General features: G+C 36.8%; 1 protein-coding gene across 4 annotated transcripts in view; it reads left to right on the top strand.

The window, feature by feature from the left end:
- Nucleotides 1-23,853, top strand: part of COL19A1 (collagen type XIX alpha 1 chain) — a 553,058-nt gene that overhangs the window by 369,449 nt on the left and 159,756 nt on the right. For all 4 annotated transcript variants that reach the window (XM_072142184.1, XM_072142183.1, XM_072142182.1 and 1 more), the window contains 14 exons: nucleotides 63-116; nucleotides 2,024-2,077; nucleotides 5,005-5,058; nucleotides 5,708-5,797; nucleotides 6,633-6,677; nucleotides 9,672-9,749; nucleotides 10,284-10,319; nucleotides 10,664-10,708; nucleotides 13,525-13,578; nucleotides 14,279-14,320; nucleotides 18,948-19,043; nucleotides 21,481-21,534; nucleotides 22,322-22,375; nucleotides 23,717-23,770. In XM_072142184.1, the coding sequence (XP_071998285.1) occupies nucleotides 63-116; nucleotides 2,024-2,077; nucleotides 5,005-5,058; nucleotides 5,708-5,797; nucleotides 6,633-6,677; nucleotides 9,672-9,749; nucleotides 10,284-10,319; nucleotides 10,664-10,708; nucleotides 13,525-13,578; nucleotides 14,279-14,320; nucleotides 18,948-19,043; nucleotides 21,481-21,534; nucleotides 22,322-22,375; nucleotides 23,717-23,770 (810 nt within the window). The remainder of the gene's footprint in view (nucleotides 1-62; nucleotides 117-2,023; nucleotides 2,078-5,004; nucleotides 5,059-5,707; nucleotides 5,798-6,632; nucleotides 6,678-9,671; nucleotides 9,750-10,283; nucleotides 10,320-10,663; nucleotides 10,709-13,524; nucleotides 13,579-14,278; nucleotides 14,321-18,947; nucleotides 19,044-21,480; nucleotides 21,535-22,321; nucleotides 22,376-23,716; nucleotides 23,771-23,853) is intronic.

The raw sequence follows: 23,853 nt of genomic DNA, 5'->3' as shown, positions 1-23,853 counted from the left end.
GCTTTACATCCAATATTTTGAGCAACACAAGTTCTAATGCTAATTTTTATTTTTTTATCCAGGGTGAACCAGGACATCCTGGATTACCGGGATTTGCGGGAGCTCCTGGTATTCAGGTAATGTGTTATTATGTAAATATTTTGTAGTGAAAAATACTTTCTAGAGAAAGCAAGGAGAAATTTAAAAAAATACCTCATTCTGTGTGTTTATGTTTCTGTGACACTTCTCTATACCCCTCCAGCTGAGCCAAATGTGTTGGCGGTCACATGAATGCCATAGCCAGTCACCAACTCCTTTGGAGAAAAGTACTATGTTACAATTGCATGTAACTGACTCATTCATGTGACTTCAGTAAACACATGACCATCAACACTTCCCACACAACTGGTGGAGGCAGAAAGCTTGAGAATTCAATTTTTTTCCCCTGCACCCATTTTGGCCACAATATTTTCTTTCAGTTTGAAAATCCTTTAAAAAATTGATCATGGAAGCATAAAAAACACTGCTCCCCTCTATAAATCCCTAGCAGCTGCATTCTGATGGTGCCTAATTTCTTATGCTTCTTATGTATAGGGAATGTATAGGGAATGCATACTCCAAATAGGGAATGCATGATCAGCAAATCACAAATGACATTTTGAGGCCAAAAGTTTTGTATATGTTTACACTACAGCAATGGTCACATAGCAGAACAACAGGGCAATATTGGAATGGAGAGCCTGGAACAATAAGTAATAATTTTTTGCTTCTGAAAATTAAAAAAAACTAAGTTGAAGGGGTGTTCTCATTTCAGCAAGTCAATATTGTTTTTTTAATGAGTTATGCATCTATGTGAAAATGGTGTCCACTGGGAGTAAACAAAGAAGCTTCCAATAAAATGATAGTAAGCTTAATTCTAGAAAACCATGAGGAATTAACACCGGAAGGAAATTAGAAAATCGGATACCATATATACGTGAGTAAGTTTTTTTTAGCACAAAACTCAGCTTGTACTTTAAAAAAATTAACACAGTACTCACCTTTCCGGTGCCATCCAAAGGTCTTCTTTTTGTTTCCGATGCTCCGGTGCCTCTTTGGGTCCTTCAGGTCCTTCCACTCCTCTTCAGCTCCTCTTCAGGCCGTTTGGCTCCTCTTAGGGTCTCTTCGGGATGCCAGCAGCTCTCAAACAATTATGTCGGCAAGCAGCTGACGTAATTGTGTGTGCCAGCCGAGCACGAAGACCTAAAGAGAGATGAACGACCCAAAGAGGAGCCAAAGAAGACCAATGGACCGGAAGAGGATCCGAAGGACCCAAAGAGGATCTCAAAAAAGAAGAGGACCTACGGGAGGCTACAGGGCCTGGCAGGCTATATACTACAGGGCCTGCAGGCTATATATTACAGTGGCTGGCAGGTAATATAATAGAGGGGCTGGCAGGCTATATTCTAGAGGAGCTAACAGGCTATATTCTAGAGAGGCTGGCATGTTATATACTACAGGGGCTTGCATGCTATATACTACAGGGGCTTGCATGCTATATACTACAGGGGCTGGCAGGCTATATACTACAGGGGCTGTCAGGTTATATACTACAGGGGCTGGCAGGCTGTATACTACAGGGGCTGTCAGGCTAAATAGTACAGGGGCTGGCAAGCTATATACTGGGTGGTAGGCAGGCTATATACTGGGGGGGGGCTGTGATCAATGCATTTCCCACTCTCGGCTTATACTCTAGTCATTAGGTTTTCCCAGTTTTTTGTGTTAAAATTAGGTAACTCGGCTTATACCTGGGTCAGCTTATATTCGAGTATACACGGTAACTTTTCATCATACAAACAGTTACATTAATCTGCTGAAATGGGAATACCCCTTTAAGTTCTAAGTTTCTTTATTATCATTGGTAATAAAAATCACCCAGTTTCATAATGCAAAGGTAAAAGAGTTTTTACCTCTGCACTGTGTATGTGTAGCATGTCACAAGGTACAGTATTAATGCATTATTTTCCCTTAATTAACCTTTGTTAATATGGTTTGAATGCTTTAGGGGCCAAAAGGGGAACCTGGATCCACAGGACCACAAGGCTCACCAGGAGAAGTCGTATGTATAGTTTTACAAGTTCCATTCTTTTCCTATATAGGTTACATGCTGTATCATTGTTCATGTTTGATCCATGTGTTTTGGGTTTTGGTTATCTTTAGTGATGAGCAGACCTGTTACATTTCACCATGCTACTCCATGTGATAAAAGCTGTCAAGATAGTCACTATATAGATCATTTATACTGCATGCAATATGCTGAGCTCAGTCGATTTACTTGTAGGAATCGCACTGGTTTTATACAAAGTATCATGGGAACTGTGGGCTGCCTAAATTTCAGGGCAGATACAGGTAGAGGTTAATCTCCACCCACTTCATTTCTGCTGGAAAATATTTCTGACAAGTATCTTCAGAGCAGAAAATGCCATATATCTCAAGTGAGAAACACAAAATGGGCATTGTTCTATTTTTTAAAGGCGGAACACATGAGAATTTGGTAAAAATCATTATGATGTTATGCTTTAATCAGATGTTGATAAAAATCTGTACATCTCTTCTTAATAGGTGAATACAATCCAAAAATCCTCCAAAAGGCTATTATTGATGATAGGTGTAACGTGTATACTTATAGTATTGTCCGAGAATTGTAGTATATTGGGTTGTAGTATGATGGACAAACATGCTGCAAAATAGTTGTCAAAAGAATTGCATTTTGTTGGAAAGTCTAAGTATATAAACATTGGAATCAGATCATAGTCTTGTATGCATATGGTGTGTTTGCAGTTGTTATTACATGAAAATAGCAATATAACAGTTGCATAAAAGTAAGTAAATTTCATGCAGGTGTGGCACTTTTGGTCAGCCATTTCTAGTTTAAGAAGACCAAAGGTGGTTTCTTGCCTGGTGTATGAGACCAGGCAGTTCTATCAAAACAGCTATTAAAACTTTATTGCTCTTACTGAAGTTGCTTGGGCTCACTTCATTTTTTTCCTTTAGTTAATTTTAGTTTTAAACAGATAAAACTGTATTACTTCTGCTGGGATGTACACTGGGCACCTGGCATCATTAATAGCCTTTTGAAGGTTTTTTGGACTATATAATTTACACCTACAGTTTTACGCCTACAATGTTACAGATTTACAGGTGTTTAAAAACACTTCAATAAAAAATTGTATTTCCCAGCTGTCTGCTCACAAGAGTTTAATTTATTGAATACTGTCAAAGCCATCATCTCCATTATATGACACAAGCTTAGAAGTCTACAATCTATGCATCAGCCTGAACCTGAGCCTGAGTCGAAAAATAAAAAGGGGGAATGCATGTGAGTCGAAATATAAAGGAGATAGGGGAAGGATTGTTCATTAAGACTTAGCCCCATTTTTTGTAATCTGATATGTGTCGCTTTATATGACTTCTAAACAGTTTAACTTGCTGTTAAAGTAAACTTGAAATAGTTTTGTGAGGCATCATTGTACTTCACATTAGTGGTAAATTTTGGTTTATATTTCTGGCATTTATTGATAAAAAAAATAAAAATTTGACAAAAAAATAGAAATATTCCCATTTTAAACATTCCAAATTATCTCCTTTCAAAAAAGATAGTTTTATCACCCAAATTGGTTACTAACTTACATTTCTCATGTGTCTGATTTATATTTAGATGATTTTTTTAAAAATGTCTTCATATTTTATTACACAGCTTAAAACAGTGAACAGTGATTTACCAGATCTTCATGGAAGTTTCAGTATTGAATTTTTGGAGATCATTTTTGTTTTTAATGAGTTTTGAAATAAATAAAAATAGAAAACCCCTATGAATCGACCAATTTTCAAAACTGAACCCCTCAACCTATTAGAAACAGCTTTTACAAGACTTGTTAACCCTTTCAGAGCTGCATAATAACTGGAACAAAATGGAGCTGGAATTTAGAATTGTCAAATTTTGTCTGTTATATGTTCATTTACACATTTGCAAAAAATAAAAGAATATACCCCATCTTAAAATTAGTAATCCAATTTCTATAGAGACACAGAGATTTTAAGTTTTTTCAATGGCTTACGTTTGTAAGCTTTAAAATATCAGATTTTTCACCGTGTGAATGCTTATTTTTTTATGGGATGAGATGCATTTTTCAGTGATACTGTCTTGCAGTACCTGTAAGATAATTTCTATGTGACAGGATCGTATTAGCTCTAACTATGGACAGCCCTAGGGTTGTATAACGCAAATCTATTACCAAACTCCAGCATGTTAAACCAGGGATGCTTTCTCATAGATCCAGGCACGGTCTTACCAGACTATGGTATTCTTCTTATGTTTGTTATCCATGGCCTCCTATCTTATAAACTACCTTTTTAAATTATGCTAACGATACAGAAATACTATGGGAATTTTACCAGAGCCCCTCCCTGCACAGTGTAAGAGACTACTGCATGGAGGCACACTTCTGACTCGTTGAAATTTGATTTTAGAAAGAAGGAGGCCATGGATAACAAATATAAGAGGGTCATCACAGTGACTGGATCTATGAATGAATGCCCCTGGTGTAACATGCTTGATGGTATGATAATTTATTTCCTTTAATGGGGTTTTTGCTTAGGATAAGTCATCAATATCAGCTCACTGCAACTACAAAACTGCCATACCTGGAAGTAGGTGACTTTGTCTAAGTGAATACTGGTGTGGCTACTCTTCAAAAGGTTCGTAATGATAGAGCCATCAATGAACCACTATTTGGTAACTGAACAACACCCTCCTTAAAAATAGGTTTTCTAGACTAGAACATAGAAACACAAGGCTTAAGATAACACCACTAAATAACAAAATACACCATTTGCTTAAACTGATATGATTTGGTTCGATTGCTGGACTTAATGTATTACCTAAAAATTTTACTTTTTTTGTAATTTTACGTTTTCGTGAGAGCTTTAAAAATGTATGTGTGTGATAAATCAACGTGGCTATGTTTTTATGTACTGTTGCAATAGGGATTACCTGGAGAACACGGAATACCTGGAAAACCAGGCACCAAAGGAGACAAGGTACGTTCCTTTTAAATTAACTTTATTTTATGAAATTTTTTGAAGTTACTTTTGAATTTGATGAATCATTTCATATAACATTTTCTAGCTTAGTGATTCATTGATATATTTTAAAACAAAGAAATTTAAGAATAGAGCCCTGAACTGTGTGAGTAAGATGTAATTACAAGTGGAATAAATAGAAATAGTTGCTCAGAAATATTTGTTTCACATTTAACACCCACTTGTCTTAAAACAATGACTGATTTGTTCTTTTTATCACACAACCTGCCAGATGGATTAAAGTTTCAGATAAATATTTATTTTGCCTGGTTACCTTTTCTTCCATGGTGGTTATATGCTATTTACTAGCTCTGTAAATATTTAATAAACCACTACTGAAGTAGTCAACAAAAACATTTTTAATAAATATATGGTAGATAAGCTTCTCAAAACAACATTGTTTCAGTATATTTTTCAAAAGATGCCTATCTTAAATTTGTTTATGTTTTTCTGCAATATTCAAACTGTTAAGAACTTTGCTAAAATGTTGTGATATTGTAGTAATAGATTTTATGAGTTATTGGAGTCCTTTCAATCAACCTAAGGTAAAGGTAAAATATGTAGTGTGAAATATGATGACCTTGCAAAAGTGTTTTTTATTTCAAAGGGAGATTCAGGTGGCCCTATAGGACCTTCTGGTAGCCCAGGTCCAAAAGGAGATCCAGGACCACCAGGATACGGATTACCTGGGGAACCAGTAAGCATCCTACCCTACTATCAAAGTGTCTATATACAACAATAGATTAACTCATATGCTGCCTTACACTTTACACGTGCACTATTATATCATAACTCTCCAACACAATTCTTTTGGCACGAAATTATGAATCTATTAATTCTTTACTTTAGACTATGCATATTGGTAAAATAGTAAACTGATTGCCAAATAAAAAATGTTTGACTCTATGGGGCTCATTTACTAAGGGGCGCGCTGCTCACTTTCGTCAGACTGTGCATTTTTTTGTCGGGGTTTACACAGCATGCACAGATATTTAACACGTGCATGCACTGGGATTTTGGCACACGCGATCCCTTTTTGGCACAGCTGCGCTGGCTTCCATGTGACACATTTTAGGGGGCGTGCCGTCGGACTTTCAAATTGTGTCGCAAACCCAAGCACTTACATGCACCACTAAAAAGATGGTGAACTCTGTTGGACCTGAGCGGGGAAATGACACCTGAAGGATATTGGGCGCACAATCTTAATTAATCGCAGCACAGTGCATTATAGATGGACAATGCACTTTCGGTGAACTCCAGCGGCGAGGTGTGTGTATGTGCCCCTATATGTAGTTTACACAGGTGTTCAATTTCAAATACCTGACATTTTGGGAGATCTGTATTTGTTAATCACCAAAATGTCTTGGATAAGCTGGAATGAGCTTCTCTCTGACTTAGTAATATTTCATAATGGCAGGAATACTTTGCATAAACTTGATAACATAATATTATCGTTTCTGAGAATTTCTGAATAACAAAGCTGATGCATTATAAACCTTCTTAAGAATTTCTTTCTTACTGTTTTTCATTAGGGACCAATTGGGATAGCTGGTGTGCCTGGTCCGCGGGGCCCCAAGGTAAGTGTAAATTAAGGAGATTTGTTTTTATAACTTGTGTTTGATCATATAGTTATGTGCAAAAATAAAAAGCATGTCTTTGTTTAATGATATTATATTTAGGGTTACTTATTTTTTCTAACATAACAAAAAGAAAAAACGTTTTTTTACATGTATCATAATGTATAAAAAATTATATCCTCCTCATCATTTATCAAGCTACTTTCTTTGTCTTGCCTGAAAGCTTTTGTTAATGTACCCAAAGTGGGACATGAGCACATAGTTGTAGCCTCTTAAGATTTTGAGAGATAGAGAGCAAAGTGATGCAGTGCACAGGAATATAGGGTAATAGAAAAACCACAGAAAAAAATCGCCTTTAAGTAACTATTGTTATAAATAGTACAACAAAAATATGAGTGTATATATATATATATAATGTCTCATTATAAGCTGTGTTATTTCTGAAGATCTGTTACAGTGTCTTGGTTATTCCCAGCAATGAAATAGAAGCCAAATATACAAAAAGGCACTTTTTGATACAGATTTTCATTTTTAGAATGTATTAAAACATAATTAATCCTATATAAATTTGGCACTCCCTGTGATCGTACCGACCCAAAGAATAAAGTAGATGTGTCATTTGGGGCACACAATGAAAAACTTAAAAAAGCATGCCTACAAGAAAATGCTGCAAACGAGTTTTCACTAATTTCACACAATTTGGATTTTTTTGCCACTTTCCAGTACACAGCATAGAATATTTAATACCATCATTTTGGAGAACACAAAGCTCTGTACACAGAAAAAATGATTATAAAATTAGGGTGGGCATTTCAGCAAAATAATCATCCCAAACACACATCAACCAATTTAACCTTAATTTTATATTCATGAATGCTATAATAAGGTGCTTAAAGAGTCATTACTCGTGAACAGCTAGGGATCACATGACCCTACATCTATAGACGTTTTATTGACATAAATTTTATAGACCACTAGATAAAAAATTTGTCTGTGTATTGGGGTGCCTTACTTTTCACTCCCGATTTAGAACACATGAATTTTTTACCAAAAATTTGTATAAAGCTGGCAAAGGGAAAACAGTATAGGCCTGCCAAACAAATATGTGACCAGAAGTATAGCCGGTTTTGGGCACTAGGGCATTTTCTGCATGTCATTATTCAAGTTAGCCAAAGACCCACAATGTTTATAATCTCTGACCTCAGGAGTGAGCTATTCAACAATAGTCTATGAAACAACAGAGAAGAGATACTGAGGTTGTCATAAATAATTTTTTTCTAATGTAAGTTCTCCATGGGGTTTTGGATAAAATATTTCAATTTTCCTATTTTACATTTATACTATTATATACCTTTAATGTATAACCTGTCCGCCACTAGACTTGTTAAGGAATGCAGCCTCCTGTCCTTATACAGAATGTATGATTTTGCCTTTTTTTAACATAACATAAATTTTATAGGTCAGGTTACTAATATCCACCATTGCAATTTCTCATTGTAATTCATTGCATTAATGGAAAAGAACTACAATGCAGCAACCCATAACAGTAATTAATATGTCTGAAAAAAAATTTTCAAACACAACTGCATTTTTCCTTTAATGGACATTGTGATGAACCCCCGTTCCCAAGTCACATCACAAGGTGGACCAATGCTAGAGAGCCTCACATTTTAGGAAAAACGTCCCGCCCACCCATGCATATGGCGCTTTTACACTAAATTCTAATCTCCTATCTCTGACACTTACTCAAATCTTTCACTGCTACCACCTATAATTAATTTACTTATTTATTACAATAAGTAGGCAAATAGGTGTTTACATAAATCCCTCAACAATTTGGAAACCCAAATTACACATTAGCCAATTAGCTATCCAATTCCTTATGATTAATATAGGTAACACTTTCTCTTCAAAAACTAAAGTTCTTTAGGGCGACAAGCTGAGACTTATACATTTACTAAGGGTCCGAATCACGTTTTTTTTTTGCCGGGTCTCCCAATTTTTCCAATTTGCACCGAATTGCCCCGGGATTTTGGGGCATGCGATCAGATTGTGACGCATCACCGCCGGCTTTCACGCGACAGAAATGGGGTAGCGTGGCCTTCGGGAAACCTGACGGACTCGGAAAAAACGCAGAATTTTTTTAAAAAATGTGTTGCAAAAATAGCACTCACATACAACGAGACGGAGGAGGTGAATTCCAGCGGACTTCTACACAGCAGCGACACCTAGTGGACATCGGGCGCATGACCTTAGTGAATACTGGCAGAACCCGAATCAGCGTCAGAGAACGCGTCGCTGGATCGCAACTGGACCGGGTAAGTAAATCTGCCCCATTAAGTTTTAAATATGTAATACACAGATGTGCAGTGCATACAAAAAACATTTAGCTGTCAAATAAAAAATGATTACAAGAACATATGGATTTTACTGCTTGTGATGTCGCTGAATGAGGGATGTTAGTTTGCTTATTTTAACTTAGTTGTCCTTCAGTGAGGTACATCTTGTAAGTGAATTGTGTTAAAAACTCATAACTCTTCACAGAAAATGGTTACAATGTTGCAACCATCTTTAATTAGCGGGTACATCATTCTCTACCACCCCATAAGTCAGGAGTACTACGCTTAAAATCAAGGGGGTTATGTGATCTGACCAGGTTTGGGAGAAATGTGGGATAATTTTGCCTTACCATATCCTGTTGGTGGGGGCTAATAACTACTATTTATGTTTTAACTGTTATGGAAAAATACATATTTTCTGTTGTCTCAACTTTTACTGCTTTTGTTGTGCTGGAATGAAGCTTGACCCATGGGGTCTGCAGGAACCAGACCAAGGTTTTCTTTATGACAAATCTATGCCTGGGCCCTAAAGTATCATTAGAATTTGCAAATTAGGATTGTACTACAAAAGGTGGACTTAAATGTTAAAACATTGTATATTTTCTCTAATACTACCGCAGACGTTGATTTACCTTTCATCTCTTTACTGTAACAGGGAGAAAGAGGTTTACCAGGTGTGCAAGGGTCCCCAGGAGAGCCAGGGTTACCTGGAACACTAACAGAAGGTCCCCAGGTACAGGAAGTCCATATATCTCTGTATGTTGAAGAATGTTCTCAAAGTTTTTTTTTTACAAATTGATGGTGAAATTCTTTTGCTGCTTTTTTTCTTTTAAAAGGTAGATTTTTGATTTGTGAGTGTGCTATACTGAGCCCCAAACAGCTCAGTTTTAACTGCTTTTTTTGCAGTGGAAACTCTAACACAAAGCAAAACTATCCAACTAAGTATAACTGAACAGAATCTGAGAAGTTTGTTGTTGACAATACAGAGGTTCAGAGAATCTGTGTAAAAGTAAATCTTTTCCTTTTTTTACAAATAGATAATTGTTTTAGACAACTATATTGAAATATATGAACCAATCAGCATTTATTCGAAACTTCCCGATGATTGTCATACTATAACAGCTATAGGCTTCTTGTTTTGCTCCGGCAGTATAAGAATGGCAGAATATGTATTTTTCTTTGTAGAATCAAGAATGTATCATAAAAAAACTATATAAAAGGAACTGTAACTACTTAATTTCTCAGATTTTTTTTCTATTATTTATAGGGTCCACTAGGACCACCAGGTCCCCCAGGTATACAGGTTAGTATGAAACATTTGAATATATACAATGTATAGGTTTTAGCAACAATAAAGTTCATGCCTTCACTATTGGTACATTTTAGACCTGCCACAAAGTAAAAATAAATCGCTAAATTACATTACTTATGGCACAGCAATAATCAACAGAGAATTGTCATTCATCATTTTATACTTGCTGACGAGTCTGTAAATAACTGTTGAAAATTTCATTTCCATAGTAGTACACAAGAATGCATTATATTACAGTGTATGTTCAGACAACTTATTCATGCTCTTTTTTAACATTCTAACACCAAGGATTTCAAAAGTCTGAAAAGTTTAAAATATGTTTGTATTGTTTTTAGGGTCCACAGGGTCTTCCAGGGTTGCCAGGCCCTCCTGGTCCACACGTAAGTAGCAGCATTAAATTTAAATTTTTAAAACATGTACTTTGCTTTTAACTTCATTTGTATTAGATTATTTTGTTTTTGTGCACCTTTGATTCCATACCACTGTACACATAGAGAAATTTATAGACTATAGAACAAATACAGTTAAAATGTTTACTAATGAAATCACTAAACTGTACAGTAGGACCTTTCACATAATGGTATATAGTGTACTATATATACATACCAAGCTCAATTTTCATCCATATTAATTTAAATAATATGGTCTTTGATAATGAAAGGACTATTTGGCTATGGTAAGATTGCGTCACTGCAAACAAAGCTTTTTAGAACTGGCATTAATAAGATATACTGTATTTGCAGCTTGCTAGCTTACATACTCCCTTTTACATAAAAGCCACTAATTAGTTTGATAACATCTGTAATTCTAAATAAAAATGGCACAATTAAAAAGCATCGTCTGCAAGGATGACACATTGAATAAGATCAGCAATCTGTTGTAGATATTTATTTGCATAGAGAGGGACAGTTGCTAAAATGGCATTTTCTTTTGCATCTCAAATATGTATTGTTAAAAATAAAAAGTTAAATCTATGATAGACATCTAAACAAGACTATCTTCAATACTCGGCATAAAAATGTAGGTTAAAGAACACCTAACATTTGGATCAAGGACTGTAAATCAAGCACACTGACATACTGGTGTGTGTCCCTTCTAGCACGATCAATGATCTACCATCAAGGAACAAAAAAGTCTGATGGCCTCCAGGCTCTATTAACAACTAGAGAGCCCACAACCCCTCAAACTCATTTGCAAAATTAAAAAAAAACTTAAAAAAAGGAAAAAATCCTGGGCATAAGAAGCTCAAAGTAGAATGAATGGTAGGTGTCCTTTAAGGGATTTGCCTATATATGCTTCTTATTCCTTATTTCTGATATTAAATGGTTATCTCTAGCTGACCCATAGAAATACAGAAAGCTGCAGCTTTTCTGGGCTATCATTACTCCATCTAGACTGAAGTTCAAGGGACATTGCCAAAAATAAAAAAAAAAGCTAAAAGGTCAAATCCCCTTTCCCTGCAAGTTATATAAAAATAAATAAACAATAAAAATCATAAGTACACAGAAATAAATAATTAAATATCCGGGAAAGATGGAAAATGTAACATACAAAATATGGAGGAGACACTAATATGGCATACTCCCGTATACGCCACAAAGTCACAGAGTCAAAGATATAAAATTAGTGCTCTACTCCTTATACTGTTTTTCAAATGGCGAGAGCCTCTCACCACCTCTCCATGGACTGGAAATAAAAGATATCCGCGATTCCTTGCATCGCGGATTGTTCTCCTATATAGTAAAAGCATAAGTCGGGCAAGGTGTTTAAGGCGTCTTATGCTTTTACTATATGCGCGCTTTTAAATTGGAATGTGTGAGTATATATAATAAATACTATTTCCCAATCTGCACTATCCTTTTGCATACCTCCTGATGTAGGATCGGGAACACACCGCGGACACTGTAACAAGACGAGGATTGTGTTTCAACCCACTAAAGGAGGACGATTGGCGATGCAAGGAGTCAGGGATATCTTTTATTTCCAGTCCAGGGAAGAATGCAAATAAGTTTTCCAAGGTGTTAAATGGAAAACAATACCTCCTTTTGCTACCTTGAAAGGCAGCCCCCTTAACATCAAGTATGACCTACAAGAAGTCTAAAAACATGATGTGGGATTAAGCCAAACCAGTATATCTATTCCATAAGGAACAGACTCCCAACTGTAGACACCACTGTTTCGACCTGGTGGGTCTCCTCAGTACAGCGTAGGGAACTGATTTGGCTATGTGAGAGGCTATTGACTAGGGTCAGACAGTAGGTGTTCTCCTTAAGGAGACAATGCCAATTTCCAAGGTGTTAAATGGAAAACAATACCTCCTTTTGCTAGCTTGAAAGGCAGCCCCCTTAACATCAAGTATGACCTACAACAGGTTGAAACAGTGCTGTCTACAGTTGGGAGTCTGTTCCTTATAGAATAGATATACTGGTTTGGCTTAATCCCACATCATGTTTTTAGACTTCTTGTAAGTCATACTTGATGTTAAGGGGGCTGCCTTTCAAGGTAGCAAAAGGAGGTATTGTTTTCCATTTAACATCTTGGAAAACTTATTTGCATTCTTCCCAGAATTCCCTAGTGGAGCATCTATGGCTTTAAGTCTCCACACGCCTTTAAGGTGGCCTTAATTGGCATTGTCTCCTTAAGGAGAACACCTACTGTCTGATTTCCAGTCCATGAAGAGGTGGTGAGAGGCTCTCGCCATTTGACAAACAATATAAGGACTAGAGCACTAATTTTATATCTTTGAATAAAATTCATAAACATGTTAACTCTTGCCTCGCCCATCAGTATATAAAAACAGTTATTCTAATTGGTGAACCCTGTAACAAAAAAGGTGCCCACATGTCAGAAAAGCGACTTTTTTGTAATTCTGCAAAACAATTTTTTTTTCATAAAAAGTGATTACAAGCATGTACAAACCCCAAAACGATAGCAACAAAAACATTTACATGTCCCTCAAAAAATGACACCTTACACAGTTCCATACGCCAAAGTATGCAACAGTTATTAGTGTCAGAATATGTCAAAATTAAGAAATTGGATTTTTAAAGAAGGGGAATAAAAAATGGAAATACAAAATTGAAAAATGTCATTAGTGGGAAGGGGTTAAGTTTTAAATACTTAATTTAACAGTGATATATTAATTTATGGATTTGTATTGTTGTTCAAGCCACCATATCATGATTTGTTTCAACAGGGTGTCCCAGGCAGAGATGGCAGACCAGGACTTCCAGGTCCACCAGGTGACCCAGTATGTGAAAGCATGGACATTGTGGCCATCAATATTTCTTAAAATCAACAATTAGCTTGATTCATTTAGCTGAAAAAATTTTTTTCTACCAGTTCTTAACTGTAACCATCACAAGAAGTGTTTGTTTTAGGAAAGACACTATATATGTGTTCTCCCTTACTTTTCCTCACTGCTCTAAATATCCTAAGCTAAGCAGTGAAGAAAAAATAACCCTGTTGATATCCTCTCCCTGAGATGTTTGTTTTATATGTTTCTATATTTGGCCATCTACTAGTTATGATTTGTGAATTTTTTTCTGGGTTTTACTGGTACAGCACAATTGTGTATTGAATATATACAGTGGGGGGGGGATTTAGTCAGACATTAATTATGTGGGTTCTCCCACTTAAAAAGATGAGAGAGGTCTGTGTTTGACATCATAGGTAGACCTCAACTATGAGAGACAGTGGTGTTAGTGGTGTGTTCAGGAACCCACACAAAACTTTTTGAAGGTTCGGCTAAACTCAACAAACCCATACTTAATTGAGTCTGCTCATCCCCATTTATGTACAGTATTGTTTAATTTACTATAATTCTCTAATGTCTTTTAAAATACCAAAAGGGAGGGTATTCCAATCAAAGGTAAATATAATAATGGATAGAATTTTATCCAATCTTTCTATTTACATTTTCTAATCGTTGTTATTTTTTGCACTTGTAGATTGCCCTTCCACTTCTTGGGGATATAGGAGCAATTCTTAAGGTACAGATAATCTTATTTCATACATTATTTTGTGTGTTTCTATAACTATATAACATTTAAAGGAACAAGGAGATAATACAGATGAAAATACACATTAGGTGCCACAATTGTCAGTGACGTATTTTATTTAAATAAATCCTTTATCATACCAAAAATACAATAAAATCACAATATTAAATATATATTATACGTGAAAAATTGTCCACATATAAAAAAGATCACAATATCAGAATTTGCAAAGTCCGAAAGAAAACTGGAGCACTGCCCTTATAAATGTTTTCCATTATACCTGAACAATATGTCTACATAGAATTACATAATTATAACACTATGTTCTTACTCCCCCCTCCCCTGGCAGTGATAAAGTAAAAACACAATTATCTGCTTCCAAAGTAGCCATCTTTTTCTCATTTACTCCCCGTTTACGTGCTATACAGTTGCAGTATTCATTATGATCAATCAACCAATCTAAAACTAGTCAATTGGGTAGCCGAATAATAGCCCTGGAAGAAAGGTAAGCCATATCCTCCATCCCCAACAGGCCTGTACATGTACAAATACAGCATCTTCATCCTCACTTTTTTCCTGCCGCAAATCAAATCATTAAAAATTGCTTCCTCCAACCTAAATAACGTCTGATCAATCCATATGGGGGGAATACGTGGAAAACTTGAGGGAAATAATTATTTCATAGTATGTAAGTTTGGAAAAAGACAAAAGTCGATGTAGTTCAACCTTTAAGAATTAAGCAAATGTTTTTTTCCCATAACCAATGATATTCTTGTTCTCCAGAAAGGCATCCAGGCCTCTCTTGATCATGTACAAATTATCCACCATAAACAACCTCCTGTGGTAGAGCGCTCCATAGTCTCACTGCTCTTACAGTAAAGAATCCCTGTGTATGGTAATGGTAGAACTGCCTTTCCTCTAGACACAGAGGATGTCCTCATTCCCCTACTAATCTTGGTTGCTCTCCTCTGCACCCGTTCTAGTTCTCCTATGTCCTTTTTATATACTAGTGACCAAAACTGTACACAATATTCGATGTGTGGCCTGACCAATGATTTTTTTTGTAAGGGAAAAACTATGTCCTAATAATCTATTCCTCTCTTGATACATAATTCTATTTGCTTTATTAGCAGCTGCCTGGCTTTGATCACTAAAATTAAGTTTTAAGTTAATTGACAGTTTAGAACATAATTGTACTTTTTGTTTCCATGGCCTAAGTGGCTCGAGTACTTGTTGCAAGAAGTAATTGTCTTTTGTTGATAAAAACCTGCTGCCTGTCAATATTGGGTTATTTGAAGTCCCCCATGATAAGTACTTCACCATGCTTTGAGTCTGCATTTATTTTAATTATCAGCAGTTCCTCTGCTGCCTCTATTATATTTGGAGCCATCCCTACTATAGAGCCTGTAGCCTACAGCAATGTGAGCTAAGTTCTCCATGAAACCAAACCCCTTCTTCCTACACCAACAGTATTTCATAGAAAATTGGCTTTTGAGGTCCTTGCCCTGAACTTATTGCATAAGTCCATAAAATAATTTTTGAGGACCTTCCAGCTACCTCTTACTTTGTCTTTGGTGCCAATGTGGACCATAACCACTAGTTCCTCACCAGCCCCTCCCAGTAATCTGTCAATCTGATCCGCAGCATGCCGAACTCGAGCACCTGGAAAACACAATCTTTGTGCACTGACCTTGCATGTGCTCCCATTCACCTTCTTACTGTTGCAGACAGTCCCTGGTTTCTCGAGGGCATGTCTTGCTGCAGCATCGCTAACTCTCTTATCCACCAGCTTGGCAAACTTATTGAGGTGCACCAGATCAGGAGTAGACTCCCTGCAACTCTTTCCTCTACTGCATGTTCTACATGTTACCCAACTAGCTGCCCCCTAAATCTGAACTTCCACACTACCATCCCACACCCATTTTCCCCAGTGAATTAATTCTCAAGGAGCAGCAAACTCTGCGCCATATTGTCATTTGCCTGAAGTTTTGAAACTTGCTTATTTAGAACCAGAATCTGGATTTCCAGATGAGCAATTTTCACACATCCCACACAGCAGTATTCCCCCTCGAACTGCTTAAGGAAATGCTTAATGCTTAAGGAAAGCAAACATGGCACAGGATGTACACTGTGTAGCATTGCCACATATGAAGTCTATTGTTCTAATGGGAATACACTTTACCAGTCCAATTTATCTGCCCTAGAGAATGGTAACATACTCCAGAAGGACAAGTTCCCCTTAAAGGCCTCTATCAGGGGAAGAAGATGCAATCTATAAAATTCCCCTATCTTATCAGACACCACTATCCCTAAATACTGAAACTGATCTGTATAAGCCAAATTCCTATCTTCCAAATAAACATCCTTAACTTCCATGTCTCTGGGCATCAAAGTGTGATCACCCCAATCCGAATGACTTAGTTTATTGGCATAAAGGCAAATTTTATTATTGAACCCATTCTCCTCCTTGGATATCTACCACATTACTAATCCTTAAAGCCAAGGGCTCACTAACAAGTGTGGGGACAGAGGTCAACCCTGTATGGTGCCTTGTGATAAATGAAATAAATCAGAAACTCTGGCCCAGCTCTGATACAATTCTGATTGTACAGGTGCCCCATACAATTAACATACTTAATGAACCTAGACCTAAACCTAAATCTTAACATGACCCTCCCCAAAGGAAATTTCCCTTCATCCAGTCTAATGTCCAGACCCCCATCCTTTTTGAAATATGTCTTGTTTTAGCAGTGGAGACCTTCCACATTGGCACCAGTGGTATAATTTAATGTAGCATAACCTGTAGTGTGATGGGCACTCAGATTGATCTTTGCAATGGGTCTCCTTTCTATGTATTCTAGTAAAGGAAAATCACAACATCCATACAAACACAACTTCAATAGTATTATATTTGAAAAAGCCCAGTTAGTTACTTACATCAGAGCTACCCTGACTGGCAGGGGTTTTCACCTCACTCCAGGAAAGTGTGCTTCCATTACAATGCTACATTATATCCACAGTGTAACTTTTGTCCACATAGCAGGCAAGAACATGATAGACTCTTTTCCCAGGCTATTAGTTTTGGTTCCACTTCTTACAGCTATGTCAGCAATTCAACATTTTAAGGCAATAGGAAAGGAACAACAAATTTAGTACATAAACTGCAACCGGTAAGGAACTATTTCACTTCACTTAGCTTCATACTGGACAATTTGGCAATATATACAACGTGTGTTTAGCAATGAATAAAAGCCAGTTCAGCTATTACTGTATCGATCCATCAAGGTTAATAAAGGCAACACACATCAGTTTATTTTTCTGAATGCAATAATTGCCAGCCAACCAGAACCACGAGTAACTTAAACACGATAAAACAGTCTTCTGTATTACAAGTGTTTGTCAGGTCAGAGGATTTATTGAGTTAGACAATTGATTACAATAGTCCTCAGAACGATTGTTTAATTAACATTTCCAACCATCAGATTTGGAATTTACCTGTGTGTTTTAAGCATACACTGTGCAGATCATATTGGTGCTGATTCCTGAATTAAAAGATCCTGCTTTAATCCTTATATTATTATTGAACAAATGTTTTAGCAGGCTAAATTCAGAAATAACTTTAACAGCTCGCAATAGAAAAAGGCTGTATAAATGACAACACTTTTTATATTCCACATTTTCACCTATCACTTACTTTATGCATTACCACATATCACAGGGAATGACTTCTATATAGCTTACATTCAGTAGCTCACCATTATTATGTATTTATGAAACTCCAGGATTTTCTTCCCTTGATAACAAGAGAATGTGGGGGTTACTGCTGGGTGCTTAATACAAGCCTGTGGAGACAAATCCTTGGGACAGCAGAATATGACAATTTCTGGAAAGCATTTCTATAAATACATATGATTATGAAGTGTTTCCTGCTGTTTTTCTTTAAACAAATACACTGCCTGTATATTGCATCTGGGATATAATGTGTTAAATTCTCCAGATCTACCCCTTTGGCAACCGCAACCAAACCCTTTACACCTAGTAAACCCTAAAGGTGGCACAAATTTAGAAATATGTATGGGGAAAAACGCTGGCCAATTTTTCAGCTATGGTTAAATAGCACGGTGCACGAATTTATTAAGGGTACATACTGCTATATGGAGGTAATACAGGGTTTTAAGGCTATGTACATCTTTTGCTAATTTCTTTTTCTTTTCTGTCAATTTATTTATAGATACTGAAATTATTTCACCAATAGGGATGTATTAAAAATTTCGAAACTTTTGTGCCAGTCAGTTTGCATGTAATAAATGAAGGGAGAGCAGCGCAGGGCCTAGGCTAGTTCATCTGAGATACAAACAGGCAGAAGAGAACACATGACCAGTGCTAGGAAACACCCCACAGCCAAAACCTGAATGCATGACAAGGACATCTCAGTGCAATGTATGCAAGGTGCAACCATTTTTACTACAGGAACCCAGTATCATGCGTGTCTACAGATTTCTCTTTCATAGCTTTTCAAGATGGCATTTGGCAATAATCAAAATGTCATTTTTGCATGTAGTTAACCCCTTCAGTTAAACAAATAACAAATTTGAATTCTTTATGTTTTCTTTTTAAGAATGTGTGTGGTCAATGTAATTCTGGTGGTCCAGGATCTGCAGGCACCAAGGGAGAGGAAGGCACAGCTGGTATTGCTGGACAAGTCAGTATTAAGGTACACATTTAAGAAAGTAGAATAAAATTATTGATGAAAGATAGCAATTTTTGCAAGAAAATAATCATTACCAGGTTTTTATTTTACCAGGTTTTACCAATAATATAGCCAGTAATTTAAGTAATCTATCATGAAGCATTAAACATGGGGTGCACATGGCTACCACCGACACCATCAGACCAGACAGCAAGTGCTGCCACAGACAACTCCAGAACAGGCAGCGAGTGCCGCCACAGACCACACCAGACCAGACAGCAAGTGTGCCACAGATCTTGCAGAAATTGCAATGACTGTCCCCACAGGCCCCCCACACAGACCAGGTGGTGACTGCAGCTGCAGAACCCAGCAGACCAGACAGCAACTGCCAACATAGACCGCCTCACCTTGCAGTGATTGTCGCCACAGGCCGAACACCTTGCAATATCTGCCACTGCAAACGCCAAAGACGAGATGGTGACTGCTACCAAGGATCCCACCCCACTGTTGGATACGTTTTTTTCTTTTAAATTTTCTTTTTCTTTTATTTTACTTGTAGTTTTTACATACAGGGGGCACATCATATATTTATAGATTATATATGTGTACTCTGTGGTTTCTATATACAGATCACATATAACAGTGATCTACACCATTGGATCAATATTATCAGTGATCTGTATACAGACATGCAGAGAAGTTCCACATAGCCTCTCCTCTGGATGTCTTGGAGCCCCCTCTGCTCCAGGAATCACAGTGACATCACAAATGACATCATGGGATCCCCTGGCATTCAGGAGCACAGCAGTCATGCACTGTAATCAAGGGTTTTTGTGATAGGGAAGTAATTTTATCGTTCCCCTGTCATAGTAAAGAATGAGGTTGTCACACTGACTGACTGTACAATATTACATACTAATGTATATAATATACATTACATTGTATATTATATACAATATTGCCTGTATGATGCATTTGCAGGCTTTAATGTAACCTCTGCTTGACTGTATTTTATAAAAATAAAACGGTTGCAAAGCGTTTTGCTTTTCATGGTGTACACAATATTTTCCATGCGTTCATACCTACAAAAACAGTTTAAAGTAGAAGAGCCGGACTCCTGCCATTATATATATCAAATCTCAATATTTTAACCACACTTTAAACTTGAACAACTTTCATATTTAATACCCAGTTTGAACACATATTGTTGGTTGTTTCCTTTCTGGAGAATATCTACCCTTCTGTGCCTTTACTTTCTCAAAGCTGGATTTAAAGAAACGAGATATTGTGACTTCATCTTTTGCTACAATCCAGTATCCAGATGAAATCCTTCTTGCCATGGCTAAAGTTATACTGACGACAAAATGAGCGTAAAACAAAATTGCTTGTAGCTCTCAACAGGGATCTTTTGAAGACTGGTTTCCTCTGGCACTCAGAGCTAAAGCATGAATCAGCTTACAGCTTTCGTTAAAGGGATTAACTACCTTTTTTCTTTACATCACTTTTTAATAGATCAGTCAACCTGCTTATATGTTTTATATGATTTTTCCATGATTGCAAGTTTTTTAAGAATAGCCACAGAATTTTAATAACTTGTGATGCAATTTTACGAAAGTTGATGTACTGTATACATTTTAGTCACAAAATTTCAGAAGTCATTAGGCTTTGTCATTAATATGGCCATCCTGTCACAATAAATGACTATGGAGCTATGCTTGTGAAATGGCACCTGTCACGCTTGCTCCTGCAACCCATGTCTTGGGTCGCAGATGCACACGTGTACCCCTGTGCTGCAGTACCTAATCTTGGCAGCTGCAGGCTTACTCACTCATTCGCGCTTCAGCGATGGCGCCTGTGGTCCAGTGCATGCATCCCCGTCTCGTAGGCTCTGCTTGCATTGAGTCTGTGAAATTTAAATGGCCAGTGCCCCGCTAATTGCTGTTGGCAAGCCGCTGCCCTGTTATATAGCTTGCCTCTTCCTATGACTCCTGATGGTTATTTGTGCCCAGTTGCCTTAGAAAAATCATTGTTATTGAAACTCTTGTGATTTATCCGTTGTGACCTCTGCTTCGTTTCCTGACCTTGATTCTCTGCCGCCTGCCTTGACCTTCTGCTACGTTCCCAACTCTGATCCTGTGCCGATGGTCCTGACCTCCTGCCTGACTTTGACTCTGACTCTGTCTGCGGGCTCTGCAGCCACTTAGACTCCCCTCCCAGGTGTCGGCTTACGTCATTGCTTGCAGTGGTTCTACTCATAGTTTCACACTCATGCCCCTGTGACTATCTCAGGGTGAATCATCACTAAGGACTTAGCAACAGTTGAAGGTGTAGGGCAATAGGTGATGACGTGTCCTGTTTCTCTTATTAATGCTTGACATAGGCAAGAGATCCACACATTGATGATCAATTGCTTCAATATCTATCTATTTACATATAAATATATGATTTGTATCTTTAACAGGGTGATCCAGGTCCAAGAGGCCCACCTGGAATTCCTGGCAAAGAAGGGCCAAAGGTAAGTTGACAAAGTGAGTACTAACCAGAAGTAATATTCTCACATATATCATTGTATTCCAAAGTTATAAAGAAAATTTTATGAATACCTTAAATGAATTTCACCTTAAAAACAAATCTTAGCGATCAGTTCCAATGAAGTGATCACCATTTGTAAAATAAACAGGTTGTCAGGGACTTGTAATGACACTGACAGCAGTTCAGTTGCAATGCATTTATTCTACAAAGATAAAAAGAAAAATGTGAGGAGAATAAAAAACAGATTGTTGATCACACAAGACAGCATGAAAATCTATCATACAGTGTATCCGGTTCAGGAAGACATTGACTCAGATTGCAGAATGCAGATTCTAATCCAGATGTCTGGGCAATAATGAATCACAGCTTCATCCTATTGTGTATATATATCAACAAATATACAGTATATACTCAGACGTCTTAGCTTTCCTTGATTTTTATGCTGAAGTGTTTGGTCATGTAAATACACATTGACATTTCTTGTTGTCATGAGTAACTGTGCTTCATAAATAATATTGTTTGAATTGAATGTACAATCCATGCTAAAATATCAGTTTTAGACCCTAGATGTTTTTTATAGCATAACTGAAAAAATACAGCTAAAAACATTTTTGGTCCAAAGGTTTTATGCGTATGAATACTATATGACAGATTCCCTAGTAACTCTGCGTGCTACTAAAAATGAATTGCATAGTTCATTTGAAGCAATACAGTTAGCAGAGCTTGAAATGAAATACAATGATTGCTTGGCTGTTGGATTTTCTTTCTAGGGTATCAAAGGTGAACGTGGCTTTCCGGGCTTGTCTGGAGAGAAAGGTGACCAGGTACTGATGTTTCATTCTTTCATCTAAATATTCTTACTGCAATGAACATCAAGAGTTTGTTTGTACTGTAAATAGGAACTAGTCTCATTGGGCCCAATGGAGCAGAGAAAAAATACAGAAATTATTTTGTAACCACCGTAGAGAATATAATTGCATTTTTCCAATCATGGGCGTTTATGAACCAAACAAAGTGTGCATTATGTCTCTGCAAATTTAACTATTGTATATAATTAAAATAATTGCCATGATATAGACTGCAATAAGGGGACAAAACTGTTGCTGACTATTGTGACCTGTTGTAGACATCGAAGGGGAGTGACAGCATCGATTCAGGTTATTAATACTTCATATGATTATCAAGCCACCTCATTGAAACCAGGCTGTAAAAACAAAATAAAAAACATTTGACCTTACTACATATACCATAGTTTACGAGTTACAATAATTAAACAAAAATACAAATTATAGATTATAAAAAATAGGTCACGATGTTATACCATACCAAAATAAGTATAAATGTGATAATGCAAACTTAAGACCTGAAAATATGTTATTTTAAAGCAACATTTTAACACCTCAGCTTAAAACTACACAGAAAAGTTTTTAGTGCAAGTCTTATTTTCAGTGAAATGAGCTTATATTCACTGTAAGATAAAAGAAGTCTGACTGCAGTTTTGACCTTAGAGAGCTGCGGATAGGGTTAGGTAGCAGTCCCGGAGACCTTTGTGTATAGCAACAGGACAGTGAAAAATGAATTTACAGGCAGTCCCCGGGTTACGTACAAGATAGCTTCTATAGGTTTGTTCTTAAGATGAATTTGTATGTAAGTCGGAACTGTATAGTTTATTATTGTAACCCCAGCCAGAATTTTTTTGGTCTCCCTGACAATTGCATTTTAAAAACGTTTTATTGTCATAAAAAGCAGGTTTAACAATAAGGCTTAATTTCAAAAACCTTTGATAACTGTTACAGCTGATTATTATAGCCTAGGGCTAAAGTACAGTAAATTACCAACATCAAGAGGTCTGTTTGTAACTAGCGGTCGTCTGTAAGTCAGGTGTTCTTAAGTAGGGGTCTGCCTGTATATTCCAGAATTATAACGGGACTTGGAACATTGGATGAATCTCCTCTTCTTTGTTCTCCAGGGCTGCTCCCTAACATTGTTTTAAGCCTTGTCAAAACTGCAGGTAGATTCCATGTAATCTATTAATTCTTGTTAAATGTGGGGTTTGATTTGTAATATAATTTTTTTTTACTTCTCACTACCCATCTTATTTCAATTTTACAAAATGTAAAACGTATGTAAATGTATGTTGTTGTTTTTGTTTTGTTTTTTTGTAGGGAGTACCTGGAATTCCTGGAACACCTGGACTCACAGGTTCTTCTGGACCCCCTGTAAGATTTTTACTTAACAATTTATATTTTATATAGTATTTTTAAGGTTAACAAAAATAACGTTATTAATTGCTCTTTCACAA

The sequence above is a fragment of the Engystomops pustulosus genome, chromosome 3 (genome assembly GCF_040894005.1).
Source record: "Engystomops pustulosus chromosome 3, aEngPut4.maternal, whole genome shotgun sequence".
Lineage (NCBI taxonomy): Eukaryota > Metazoa > Chordata > Amphibia > Anura > Leptodactylidae > Engystomops > Engystomops pustulosus.
The sequence above is the reverse complement of the archived record's forward strand: the minus strand, read 5'-3'. Positions and strand labels throughout refer to the sequence as shown.